Source organism: Takifugu flavidus, chromosome 15 (assembly GCF_003711565.1).
Source record: "Takifugu flavidus isolate HTHZ2018 chromosome 15, ASM371156v2, whole genome shotgun sequence".
Taxonomy (NCBI): domain Eukaryota; kingdom Metazoa; phylum Chordata; class Actinopteri; order Tetraodontiformes; family Tetraodontidae; genus Takifugu; species Takifugu flavidus.
In genome coordinates, this window is record NC_079534.1 from 14,348,158 (window position 1) to 14,361,948 (window position 13,791).

Sequence of the window (13,791 nt, forward strand, 5' to 3'; positions counted from 1 at the left end):
GGGCGGTAGGGGGCGCCAAAGGGGGCGGTGCCATCTTTATTCAAGAATAACTACTTAAAATGATTTTAATTGGCGAGATTTTTAGATTTAAAAGCACCCTCTAATAATAACCGGCGTCCACGTGAAGAATTTTCCAAACATGGAATTCCTTTGCCCAGTGCTGAAATCTTAAAGCTTCCATCTTTCCAAATCCATGCATGGTTGAACATCTGAAATGAGCTCGCACATCAGCCGCAGGCGCTGATTCAGACTTGATTTGGGCATAGAGGCAAGCTTCAAGTGCTTATTTATACAATACGTCATTGGGAAGGGGGGTGGGGGGGGGCAAAGGGAGGAAAAGAATTACAACGTCCAGAGAGAGACCTTCATTAATCACATCTCGGCAATTATTACGTCGACCGCGGACTAATCAACAAGTTGTCTCACGCACGAGGAGTGTTTTTAAAAATGTAGTAGACGGAGCCGTGTCTTGGACTGGGAGACCGAGAGGGAGAAGAAGGGGAGAATCAAAGGACTCCACCAACAATCTATATAATTATCATCATCTGCTGCTTTTCCTCCCTGGCAAAGAAACACTCCATCCATTTGTAGCAATGGCCCCGGGGAGCGTTACATCAAAACTAATCATAACGATTAAAATCAGCTCCTCTGCGAGGGAGAGAGAGCGAAGAGGCAAGTTGGAGGCACAAGGAGTGAGGGTGTTGTGGAAAAAAAAAAATTCAAAAGGCAGATTTCTTTATTTGATTTTATAAAAACATAAACTGAACAAAAGGCTGAAGCGGTCCTGTGATCTGTTCCACTGCTCGGAGTTTTATTTTGCAGACTGGTTTAGACTGGGGCAGAGACATGAGCTAATTGTATCCTGATCTTTGCCTTGAGGGGTTTCGGAGCCCCGGAGCAAGTATTCTCTGTATTTTGTTCTGTCTACCTTAGCCAAGCTATTGCATTTCTCGCTGGTGTAGGAAGCGAGGCAGACAGGGGGCCAAAACGGAGAGAAAAGGTGCACAACAGATACTTTATGCTGCTCTATGTTTCAGGTAAGCGGGGATTTTTATTTGGTTTGTTGTTTCCGTGGCTGGGTGGACCGGGACGACGAGGCGCAGCCGCTTTTACGCATGTGCCAAACGATTCGAGCGGCGCAGTTCTTTAAAGAAATATTTAACCATTTCCTGCTATTGTTCTATAGTCGCGGCACGGGTGGGTGCGCGTGCATCACACGCACCTTGGCCACCTCTGATCTGAGCAAAAAATCGCACTGGAATTCGATCCGGTCGCTGTGATCGGGTTTTTTCCGCCGCGTGAATTCGCTGCTGGCGCATTTCGGTGGCGGACGCGTTACCGTCTCCGCGCCGCTGTTGCTTTGTAACTTGCGCCCAACTTAGTCGGACCTGCGTTCCGTCGTCTCCCCAAAGGTGGTTCCGAGCGTTATTTTGTCGTGCGAGCGCTCCATTTCCTGACTGCCCCAGATCCTTTAATGAAAGACGCCATTGTGGAGTCATTTGGCCGCGGGCGTTATTTGTGTTTCTGTTCGGGGCGGCGAATCCTCGCAAACGTGAATGTAGGAGAGATGAAGCGCCACCAAACCCAACATTTAGCTTCCCCCAGATAAGAATTCCAATGTAAATGAAGGAAGATATCGAGGAAATGTTTCCCCCTCGGTGCCTAACCAACTCCAAAGTCCGAGTGGGAATCGACTAAAATACCTTAACAACTCAAACTTCGATTTATTTATTTTTGGTGACACTGTGAACAAATAATTCACGTTTTCTTCAAGTTTGCTGAATTTAACCGAGTTCCACAAAAGTGAGGGGATAAACCGAAAGGGGTGGAGTTGTCAGGGACGATCACTAGATGGCGCTCTACTAACAAAACCGCTGCGCGCCGGCGTTTACACACAAACTGCACCGAACAAAAGACACACAAGTCGAACTTTTCAGAGCGGGTCCGTTACATTTACTGGCCCCATCGTGACATTTACTGGCCCCATCGTGGTCTCCAGTGACCCGGCACCACCGTCTCTAAAGGAAGTCGCTGGTGGAAAACCTGTATCACTTTTGTGGCCTTTTGTGTCACTGCAGGTTGTCAGTTTTGAGGATTTTGACACACAACAGAGGAGGGAAGGTTGATTCCTTTGGGTCTTTTAGCTCTTTTAGGCGGTGTCAACCAACTTATACGCAGCTCTTCTAAAACAGAGTTTTGTGACATCGATTAAAGCCAAAAGTCCGAAACCTTAAAGCTGCACACGTCAGCGGACGTGATGTTCTGCTCCTGGAGTCTCGCTACCTGTTTTCTGCCCTGCGGGCTTTGACTAAAGTTCACCCAGAATCTGTAGATTTGTCTCCATGCGGACGTTTGAAGCAAACGCCCGAGGGCAGCGGCGTAGCGCCGGCCCTTCCAGATTATGTAAATACGGGTCCCCGAACTGAATGCTAATGCTGCGGTCTGAAATGCTAATTGCATCTTCTCCGATACGTCGAAGCTCTAAAGAGCTGCATTGTGGGACGCGAACCCGAAACCCTGGATGGGGCCCTCGACTGCGGCCGCGGCCGGCAGGTGCCTCCTTCCCGGATTGTTTCCTTTGCTTTTTTGAAGTTGCAAAGACGCCGAAGTGATGATTTTGCACGTCAGGCTTTAAAGGCTTCAGATGGAAAACGGTGGAGTAACGCGCAGCAGCCAAATGGCTGCGGGCTCCGGTGCGGCGTGCCTGTTTCTGATTTGTTTTTGCATACTGTGGCACAACACAGGCGGGCCAAACGGGCCCGCTCTCAGAGTCTGAGGCTTTTTTCTGTTCTAGTTGTGCTGGAAACTTCAGGATCTTCTGTCGACGGGCAACAGGTGACGAGCACCTGGGGCTTGATAGATCAGCTCCCAGTGTGAAGCAGCGAGCTGCAGGTGTGCTTGTGTACCTCCAGATAGCGGCGGGTGATAGCGGCGGCGTGCCTGTAACCCCCTTCCACTTCCCACCTACCCGCTCTTTCACCCTCTCCTCTGTCTCTCCTGCAATTTTCCATAATGCCTCACAGATTTTACACCCAATCCACCTTTGCGATGACAAGGCTTTGAGGAAATCCAATTCCACCAAGCTGTTTTCAGAACTTGCTCTCTACAGGCTCCCATACACACACACACACACACACCACACACACACACACACACACCACCACCACCACCACCACCACCACCATCTCCACAAATTAGTCAGGGAACAAATTACCTGCATTCTGAGTGTGATCCCACGCACTTTGCCGGCTGCCTTACACAGGTCCCCTTTTGAAGAGCAGCCATGTGATTTCTCTCCCTCGTGCCCCGCGGGTCCTTTTGCCTTCTGCGAGGGATTTCTGGAGTTGAATTTTAAAACTATGTATGGCTGCTGCCTGCGCTTATCAGCGCATGCACAAGCGGCATGCAAATCAGAGCAGGATCACACACCGCATTGGAGGCCTGCACTCAAAGGCAAGCTTAATTGCTAATTGGGTAGCTAGGTGTGAAACCCGCGCTGCCAATGAGAAGCAGAAGTGTGGATGTTTTAAGGCCAGCGGTTGAACTAATTAATTTTAATCTGAATGTTATTAAAATTTGTGGATTCCCTGCTTTTTCTCTGTATGAAAAAAAAGGTGCAGCTGAGGAGAGCACCCGACTTTAAGTTCAAACACTGGAGTCGTCTCTGCGGTGCTGAGAGTGGAGGCACATCTGTGCATGTGGCCTGTGCACGGCTTTAAATCACTCAGTCGAGATTCTAATTAAAAGGAAAAAAAGCAAAAGGCTTTTTTAAAAAGTTGATGGGAGGAGTGACGTGTGTTTGTGGGTGGGGTGGGGGGCGTTTAAAGGGACACCTTTGTCCAGGTGTGTGAGTGGGCTGGTCACCATCCCAGAAGCTAAGGACCCTTTGGGTCTGGACGTTTAATGCAACCTCTATCTGGGGAAGGGGGGGCAGAAAAGCTGCCCCGAAAGGGCAAAGGCCAGCTGCGGCGTGTCCAGATGCGCGCCGCTGCCGTGCAGTGGGGGCATCAAGCCGTGCGAGGCGCGATTTATTTCATTATATAAAAATGCGACACTCATACCTGCCGCGGCAGCAGCGACAGCCCAGAAGAGCCGCGGGCGCCGCGATGCTAATGTTGTCGGGGCTTTGACTTCTCCCAGCCATTCCGAAGGAAGCCGCTCCGCCTGACAGCCACGGCGCTCCTGCCCAGCTCCACATTTGGCACCAGCGTGTTGCGGAGGCATCGGAAGGAAGGAAGCGGAGGCGAGCGCGTCGATCCGAGCACCTTTAGAGTGAGCGCGGCCATGGACGAGACGGACATCATGGACTTAACGCATCAGAAGGCGAGAAAACGACCGCGTCCAATCAGTTCCGCGGACGAGTCCGTGCACGCGTCCCTCAAACGGCTCCCGATGCGAGCGGCGGAGTGCAGGGAGTCCTCGCTCATGTACGCGGTCCGGGGAGAGCCGGTCCCCGCAGCGTCTCTCAAGCAGAATGACCACCCGGTGAATTCGTCTCCCAACTCAGTGATGCCGGCGCAGGTAAACGCCAACATTTCATCCGCTCGTTTCGGGAAACAAAGCGGGTTCGGGGCTTCGGGTCGGGCTCCGGCTGCGCGCGTTTACGTGACACACGCGCGGAGCTTCTCTGGAAGCTTGTGTTCATCGAATGCGCACCGGCGGCGCGTTATTCTTCCGCGTCCTGCTTCACCATTATAAATGTTTCAAATCTTTTCACGTGTTTTTTTTTTTTTTTTCGGTCTTGTTTTACTCGCGTGGAACCTGAGCGGGGTCTCCCGCCGACAGACGCGACGCACGGGCGTCCTCGAGTGGTTCCAATTTCCACAAAGTGTCTGAAACTTTTGAGTAATATTTCCAAGGAGATCTGCCCGTTAATGGTGTTTGTAGGTTAACCGGAGACGGTTTCTCCAAATCCTATTACAGAATTCCAATCAAGACTCATTACTGCTCGTTTCCAAGACTCTCAGATTGATGCCGGAAAATTAATTTGGTTTTGGGAGATTATGGCCCACAGGAATGGGTGCTTGTGGATGTGGCAACATTCAGGTCAAGGTCAGGCGGCTCCAGCACGCAGAGAAGAAACCCCCCCTCACTCCTGCTGTTTGTTAACCAGACTGTTGTTTAATCTTTGGAATGAAAATCATCTAAATCCTAATTACAGACCCCCCCCAGGCTGGCTTTCCAAAGCGTTATCGGCACATCTGGATCAGGAAGGAGCCTCCTCGTCCTGTCTGACTTACCTAGGCTTCGCTGTGTTTTACAGGATAATCGCTCCAGCATGTCCAGACCCATGATCACACGGTCACCGGTGTCTCCGTTGAGTAACCAGGGCATCCCGACTCCTGCACAGCTCACCAAGTCCAACGCCCCCGTGCACATCGACGTGGGCGGACACATGTACACCAGCAGCCTGGCCACCTTAACCAAATTCCCAGAATCCCGGTGAGCACAGATCTGTGTGTGTGTGTGTGTGTGTGTGTGTGTGTGAAGTGGCTTCCCAAAACCGGGGGAGACATTTCTTAAAGCTTTCATGCCAGATTTATCAGTATCAAAATGTCAGCGTGTTTAATGTTTAATGTCATCCTGTGACATTAAACAGCCAAATGTCACATCCCATCACATCACTAAAGCATCCCATACGTGCGTCTGGTGGACAGGACAGTAGCCGGTGTACGGAGTGCTCCGAAACGCTCCGAAACGCTCCGGATTCAGCCGCCTTCCCGTCCCCATCCTTCCCCACAGTCGTTTCGGGGCGTAAACAAGTGCAGCGTGCAGACAAAAGCAACTTGGTTATTATGACAGATGTCACAGCAGCAGCGGAGGACCAAAGGGCCTGGGCCATCTGGAGACCGAGAGGCCGCAGCCACGCTCCCAGGCCGCGGCCTGAGGCCGGCTGGCTGGTCGCCCCGGGCAACCGGCAACCAGCTGGCCTCACCCTTTCATACCACCTCTGTTTTCCAGCTTTCTTTAGCGCTGAGGTCTTGTGTCGTCTCTAAATGTTGAGCAGGAATTCTGCTGTGTGAACTGTAGATGTTCCTGACGTATTGTCCCCATTTGCCCCCCCCATCTCTCCCCCTCCCCTCTCTGTGGGCAGAATCGGTCGTCTCTTTGATGGTACGGAGCCCATAGTCCTGGACAGCCTGAAGCAGCACTACTTCATTGACAGGGATGGACACATGTTCCGCTACATCCTCAACTTCCTCAGGACGTCCAAGCTCCTCATCCCGGACGACTTCAAAGTGAGTGGACGTCCACTGGAGAAGCTCCAGTCAGCAGCGGCGGCGAAGGCGGCGTGCACGCTGAGTGCCGCGCCTTTGGTCACCAGACCTCTGCCTGGGCTCCCACGCTGGAGACCTGGAGCAAAACCAGAGCCTCCCTCCCGATCCTGAGATTACAATAAAGGAAAAACCATCGCGCTCGCCCATAAATAAACAGCGGGCGACATTGGCTGAGCCTCCTCTATGTTCTCGTGCCAAGCGTCCACGCAGGCTGAGGCTCCGTGCATGTGACACGTTAGCATCCCCCCCCTATTCTTCAAAAAATTCTTATGTGTCATTTAGTCTGTAATTACTTAACTCGCCTCAGGAGAAAACAAATAAGCGTATTATCTGATGGACTGTCCACAGTGACTCAATCAGTGGAAAGTATGTCAGCTAAAATAAGCAAAGACGCAAGACAGATCCCGGTTCAGGCCCGGGCCACGTTCACATGGCGAGAGGAGCCTGAGAAAACTGCGTTGTGATGCCTTTCAGGCCCTGCAGTCCTGCAGGGAACAGATCCGCCGCTCTACCCCACACAGCCCTGTGCTGCCCGTCCCTCCGCATCTCCTCCTCCTCCTCCTCCGCTCGGCTCGTTGCTCACTCGGGTAGAAACGTCGCTTTTCCAAACTTCTTCCTGTTTTGCACTCTTGGGTCGGCTCCAAATTAGAAAGAAAAAAACAACCCCCCAATAGGAGCGCGAGGCCATTAGCCCTTTGCGTTTATAGCTATTTTGATCTGCAGTATCCCGACGCACTGTTGGCCACGTTTAAGTCACCAGCTGCTTTCATATCGGCTCAGAAAAGGGAGAAGTTTTTCCCTGGTTCTGCCGGAGGGGATACATGAGCTTTATGGCTGAAACAGAAGCGGGCGTATGTGCTGTTGCTGCTTTAGTAAATAGATAAAAATCAGCCAGACAGCTGCGATTACGCCATTCTCCACATGAGCTCACTCACAAAGCTCACGCTAGTTTGGGGAGGAACTTTTTGGGAGTCGGAATATCAGCGAATCTGATCTCTTGTCAGGAATGTCACTGGATTATCATGAAGCGCCGACAGGAAATGAGGAACCGCGTGGTCGGCGTCTTTGGGCGCCTCCAGGCTGCGTTTCCGCCGCCACAGTCAGACCTAGACGCTGTGCTGCCCCCCCCCCCCCCAGATTTAAACTGTTCCTTGCCTCCTCCAGGACTACAGCCTGCTGTACGAGGAGGCGCGCTACTTCCAGCTGCAGCCCATGCTGGCCGAGCTGGAGCGCTGGCGCCAGGACCAGGAGCTGGGCCGGGTGCTGCGCCCCTGCGAGTGCCTGGTGGTGCGCGTGGCCCCCGAACTGGGCGAGAGGATCACGCTCAGCGGCGACAAGGCCCTGATCGAGGACGTGTTCCCGGAGATCGGCGACGTCATGTGCAACTCGGTCAACGCCGGCTGGAACCACGACTCCACGCACGTCATCCGCTTCCCGCTCAACGGCTACTGCCATCTGAACTCCGTCCAGGTAACGGGAACGCCGAGCCGGTGTCCTCTCAGCTAATGCACTTCTAGTCTGACTTCATCTCGCTCTGAGATCTAGCGGAATCAAAAGAACCGCCTGGCAGAAAATGGCTCCTTTGATGAGTTCAAAAGAGCAAAGAGCCAGTTTAATAAGGCCTGATTACTCAAGCTTATCGCCTCCTTTACTGCATCTCAACGGAATACTGATTCCAACCAGGACTCCAGAGGTGGAAAAGTCCTCTAAAGGAAAAGGAGAATCCCATAGAAACAGATTAGAAGGAGTCAATACACTAACTAATAGTCTCACCTCCTTCACAGGAGTGAAATCCAGCGTATAAAATCATCCCAGTTGAGGTTTTTCCTGATTTGCTTCGGTCACGTGATGTTTAAACGACAGTTCCGCTCTCCAAACGTCACCGATGACGGAATAACAAATGAAGAGATGAAAACTCAGACTCAGTTGGTCTGGATTGCCCTCTGGTGGCAGGATGAGGAAGCACTCATCAACTCCTCCTCTTCCTCCCTTTTAATCATCTGTTTCCAGAAATCTCGTTAAACATTTAAAGATTTTACGTGACGATGATATAAAAGTTGTTATTTGTCCCCACCAGACAGCTCGGATCTGTCACTCCTGCGGAGGGATTTATTTCACATTCCAGTTTTAGTCTTTGAACAAACCTCTGAAATTGTCAGTGAAGATAAAAACCATCATTTCCATCCTCCAGGAGCCGAGGGAAAATGGGAGATTGGGTTCAGGTTTTTTGCTGACTTAACTGAACATGCTGAGTTTGTTTAGGGTTAATTTATTCATTTATTTGTGGCTTATAAACTAGATCCGAGTGACACATCACACACAGCTGCCTGGTTCACCACCAGTATGAGATGAGCGCCCACAAAAACACCAGTATGAGACTGGTCTTCCTCTCCTTCGGTGTTTGGGGTTCGTGCACGTGCTGACTGACGCCCTCCTCACATCTTATCGTGTAGGAGCGATTTTCTCGTTAGCCTGCGTGTTCGTTAGCCTAGCGACGCTAGCTCTCGTGGGGAGATACATGCTAACTCCATGTAAAGAGACAACATGTGCACGGAGTGTGTCTGTAGGACTTAAATGTGTGTTTTGGATGCAGCCTGTGACGTTCCCCTGAGTTAGTGCTGCCAGAGCCTTGAGAGACGCATCAATAACTCATGAGGCGGTGGGGGGGGGGGACACGTTTGAAAAGATTTCACAATTATTTGTGTCTCCATCCGAGAAAGTCAACCCTGCACCTCCTTTTCCACAAAACACACAAACAAGCTCGTCTCTGAAGTGTGTGAGCTGTGCAAAGAGCGAGCGAGCGAGAGAGAGAGAGAGTGAGCATGCTCCCTGGCAGGTTGTCCCCGGGCAGGGCCCATAATCCTGTTTGGTTATTAAAGCACGCCGGCGGTGGATGCTGTATCTGCGTCTAATGGAGGCAGGACGGGGGGGTTTGTGAGAAGGAAGGAGGGGGCAGAGAGAGCTGCCAGCAAGTAGGGGGACCTTTGTAGTTTTGGTGGAGGCTCGGGGCTGGAAGCGAGGGGGGGGGGGGGGGGGGGGGGGGGTGGTGGTGGGGCGAGGGGCGTTTTCGCTGAGCAGACGCCGCCGAGCCAAGTGGCGGTGAGAAAGCCGCCACGCTCCCCGGGGGCCTCTTCGATGGAATGTGATCCCACAGAGCTCCTGGACACGTCAGGAGATGTCTGCAGGGCCTCCAGATCAGGCACCACCACACATAAACAGCAGAAAACAATGGAAACTCCCATCACAGCAGCCCCCAAATCTGTTTCCAATGCTCCACTTCACGCAGGCGAGCCAGCAGATTGCTGGGAGGAGGCTCTTTGGATTCAGATTTCCCCAGTTTTTAAAGAGACGTTCGGGTTTAGCGGGTCGAGCGAGGGCGCTGATGGAGCTGCTGGTCACCGGGTGACTCTGACCCGCTCTCTCTTGCAGGTCCTGGAGCGCCTGCAGCAGCGCGGCTTCGAGATCGCCGGCTCCTGTGGCGGAGGCGTGGACTCCTCCCAGTTCAGCGAGTACGTCCTGAGGAGGGAGCTGAGGAGGCCGAGCCAACGAGGCTCCAACGCCAACAGGATAAAGCAGGAGCAGCTGGACTAGAGGCCTCCCGGGCAGTAGGGGGCGCTAGACTTTCCTGTGGCAGCCAAAGGTCGAATGCTGCAGAGCTCTTTTGGACTCTGAGTCTGTTTGTTGATGTTTTTAGTTTTCTTAAACTCAAAAAACCATCAACCAGATTTTTGTTTTTTTTTTAAATTTTGCCACAAGAAGATACAAGACGATTCAGTTTGAGATTACACGGACGTGTCTGATTGTCTAACCCCCACAAACCAATTTGAAAACAGATTTATATGTGCTGGACCCCCCCCCCCCAAAAGTTTGTTTTAAAACTTAGAGCCTACATTAGGTTAAATATGAGTTCTTTTCCATCCATATGAATTTTTTAAAAAGGCTTTTGACGCTGATACCTATATTTTGACGTCTCACTGCTAATCTGATTAAGTTATTCCAGTCCCACCCTGTAAAAAGATCACGCTTAACCTTCTGAATGTCTGAGTTGTCATAAACACATTCAACAAAGCAGCTTCTGATCCACCGGATCTTGAACATTGTGATCCAGACAACGTGTTTTTATGGTTTGATCCATCGTGTCATGTTGTACGACTGACATCAGTGGGGTCAAAATCAAACTTTTTTTTGCCCATTTTCACAGTTTAGTAAATTATTATGTCACACATTTCTGGCTGAGTGGGGAACCAACCCCCCCCCCCCCCCTTCCCGTTCCACCCTGGGAATCATGAAATTAGATCAGAATATTCCTCCGAGTCATGACCTGTAATTTCCTTTCATTGTATAAGTGTTTGTGTTTTTCATTTTTCACATTTAATCTTTTTAAAGCAAATGTGTCGCCGCCGACGTGACTGAACAGATTAAAGCTTATGGTACCACCCGATCCAGGATCACTTTTAGTTGTAGCACGCGCTGATATGAAGTTGGATAGAGAGTGTTTCGGAGAGGACGGACCCACCTACGCTCCCCAGATTTGAGTCAAAGAGGAATGTAGCAGAAAAATGTGAAATAAATTTCAACTCAAGTTGCCGTGGTGTTGGTTCACTGTGTTAGCTGCCGGAGGGGCCGCGGTTGACAGCACATTTACAGCTCCGATGGGCTTTTTGAAGCCGTAATCGCTGAATATTATCCTTTTCCGACATTGTCCGCGTGTTTACTGTCAAACGAGGAGGTGACGGGTTCGTGTTCCGCCCCCCTGCCACCACAGAGGTAGCGCCAACTCCAGGGCGGCGCTGGCCCTCGCGGGGTTTATGCTGGTGCATCAGCAGCTGCATGGGGGCATTTTTTTACTTAGTTATATTGAATAGAGCCGACTTCTCCACGCAAGTCCTGTCAGTTGTGCTTCCACATACCCCTGGAGGGCCAAAATCCAAAGTGAAAGCCCACACAGAGCCTTGTCGTCTTGTCTTCATCCCTTTTGGCAGAATCTCCACTTTTCGTCGGCTATCTGCGGTTTATGCTATATTTCTCCCTTTCAGGCCTCCTTGCCCTCGATTTCTGTTTGACTGACGCCGTGCGGAGGTGCACCACGCACGAGCTGCTCCCGGTCACATGTTCAAATTGTTATTGTGAAGATGAAAATAAGCCCTTCAAAAAAGTACAGGTGAGAAAGAACAGGGACGTCATATTTCAACCACAGCTAGTTTTACCCCTGCACTAAGCTAAATTGCGCTAAGCTAAACTGTGCTGCGCTAAGATTCGCTAAGGTAAGCTAAGTTGCGCTAAGCTAAGCTGTGCTAAGCTATAGTCCAGCGCCTCTGACACTGGACAAAGATCAATAAAACGTTTATTTCTGCTAAAGTGGAGACATCAGGACGTGGAAGATACCATCTTGTTAGCATCCTGGGCTGTTAGCATCCTGGGCTGTTGAGACCAGGATGCGACGGTATCAGATCACAATAATCATCCTCTGATGATGTCAGACCTGAGCGCCCCCTCACCCCTGTGGGCCGCTCCACAGCTACATGAGGAAGGTAAACCCGGGCGTGGCAGATGGTCCTGCTCCTCTCGGTTCCTCTCCCCAGCTCCACTTTGACCTCCTCTTCTCAGCTCTTCACCCTCGCCGAACATTCGCGGCATTAATGTTTAGAACAGAAACGGCCTCACATCTTCACGGAGTTATTCTCCTGAACTCCAATGAGCGAGGTTGCTAGGCGAGAGCGGCGGCGGCGGCGGCGGCGTGTTGAGCTTCAAATCAGCAGCCGTTTTTGTGCAAACGAGGTGATTTTGGAGATAACCTGTGGGGGCTGCGTGAGTTTAATGAGACCCCATCACGCCCTCTCCTCCCACTCCCCTGCGTTGGCAGCGACTTGAAAAGGAATGGCAGATATCCTCCTCTCCGGACACAGCCTGTTGGTGCGGAGATGAATGGCATCGAGCGAGCGACTTAGAGGACAAAAGGGGGTTTGGAGGAGAATGAAAGCGGCTGGAGATCCTGCTCTGTGGCGCGTCTGTGATCGCGTCGCTCATCGCGGCGCTCTCTGCTGATTATCTCCGCTCATCAAAAGGCAGAAGGAAGCCCCGGAGGACACGAGCGTGGCCATCTTCCCCTCTCCCTCCTCGGGCCCCGCTGGCTCACCACCGCTGAAGGTCGGCCGACGGACTCGTTCGCCTCCTCTTCAAATCATCGGCGCCATGCAAGCGGTGGCTAATGGGTGTCCTAACGAATCCACTTATTAGTGGACATACTTTGCACCCGTTCTCCGGTTCTCTTGTGTTGATCTGTAGGTAACGCTCTGCTCTGTATGTGCCTCCTACCTTTATTGAAAAAGCCTCCTGGCCATTCTATGCCAGCAAGATAATTATAAATGTAACCCGTGGCGAAAAAGCAAAACACAACTCCCACATCCCTCCCTTGCCATTTCTCTTGTTCTCTCTCGCTCTCTCCCTCGCTCTCAGCCTCTGGAGCTGATTTCAAATTTTCAAAGATATCTCGCAGTGAGACTATGAGATTGAAGGCTCATAAATACCTTTATTCTAATATAATGGCCCCCATATTTCCAGCAATTATTTCGAGTGGAAAAATTAGTTCATCCGCGTGATGAATGCCGCCGCGCTCTTCGGGCTCTCCGAGCATTGTTGGACGGACAATCCGGAGACGGCTAATAACTCAATATATGGATATTCACCGGTGGAGTAATGTGTCACCCCGACGCCGTTGCTGAGGAGGTCGAAAGGGAAGCTCGGCACCCAAAGGGAGGAGGACTGGGCGAAGTGGAGAAGTTGTTGTTATTTTGGTATCATAGTAACGTGTGCGCCTTCGTTTTTCCACAGGTTTGCCACCTCTGTAAAGGCCCGAGGCGCGCTTTAACCCAGTAAGCTGCGATAGGCTGACGACTTTGTCAGTTCAGCCAGAAAGGAAGTTTTGGGAGAATTAAAAAGGCAGCACTTTTTCTCCTTGAAGATTTATGTATATCACATTTTAGTGAGTGAGAAAAGCCCCGCAAACATCAGTTTGGGCGCCGCAGAGCGCGAGTAAATGGGGAATTTTAGCACGTTAGCATGCTAAATGAAAACAACGCCGAGATACAGAACAAATCATCGGTCAGATAGGCTGATCAAAGCCCATTTTACAGAATAAAAAACGTCAGATATCTCAACGGTTGAGGCATTTTCTTTGTTTGCTCCAGATTTGGACCGGTTCTGTGGTGATATAATCATGATGCAGTACGTGACATCGCTCCAAGTGGAGGATTCCAGGTACTGCCCCCACAACTCGCCAGGCTTTCCATTGCTTATTTATCAGTGGGGCCTTGAGTTATGGAGCTCTTGCAGTGAGGAATTTTAGACCGGACCGTGGTGGCTGCAGGCCCCTTGGCAGACACTGTACACGGAGAGGGAATCATTTATATTCCACTCCAGAGGTAACAGAAGAACACGAGATTGGGAAACAGCTCAAACACCACTCTGCTCGTGAGGCTTTAGGCACAGAAAAGTCAAGCTGTTTCAGGGGAGA

At 51.1% G+C, this 13,791-nt stretch overlaps 1 protein-coding gene across 3 annotated transcripts; it reads left to right on the forward strand.

Annotated features, from left to right (window-relative positions):
* The first annotated feature begins 764 nt into the window (after positions 1 to 764).
* Positions 765 to 10,865, forward strand: LOC130538511 (BTB/POZ domain-containing protein KCTD1). 3 transcript variants are annotated; one of them, XM_057056157.1, is made up of 6 exons: positions 765 to 1,037; positions 4,141 to 4,521; positions 5,264 to 5,442; positions 6,095 to 6,239; positions 7,443 to 7,748; positions 9,708 to 10,865. In XM_057056157.1, exons 1-6 carry the CDS (start codon positions 1,029 to 1,031, stop codon positions 9,867 to 9,869), a joined length of 1,182 nt encoding a protein of 393 aa, XP_056912137.1. In that variant the 5' UTR covers positions 765 to 1,028; the 3' UTR covers positions 9,870 to 10,865. The 3 variants fall into 3 exon arrangements, with proteins under 3 accessions (XP_056912137.1, XP_056912138.1, XP_056912139.1); XM_057056158.1 differs by having other exon boundaries at positions 4,141 to 4,323; XM_057056159.1 differs by lacking the exon at positions 4,141 to 4,521 and having other exon boundaries at positions 785 to 1,037.
* Positions 10,866 to 13,791: the final 2,926 nt, after the last annotated feature.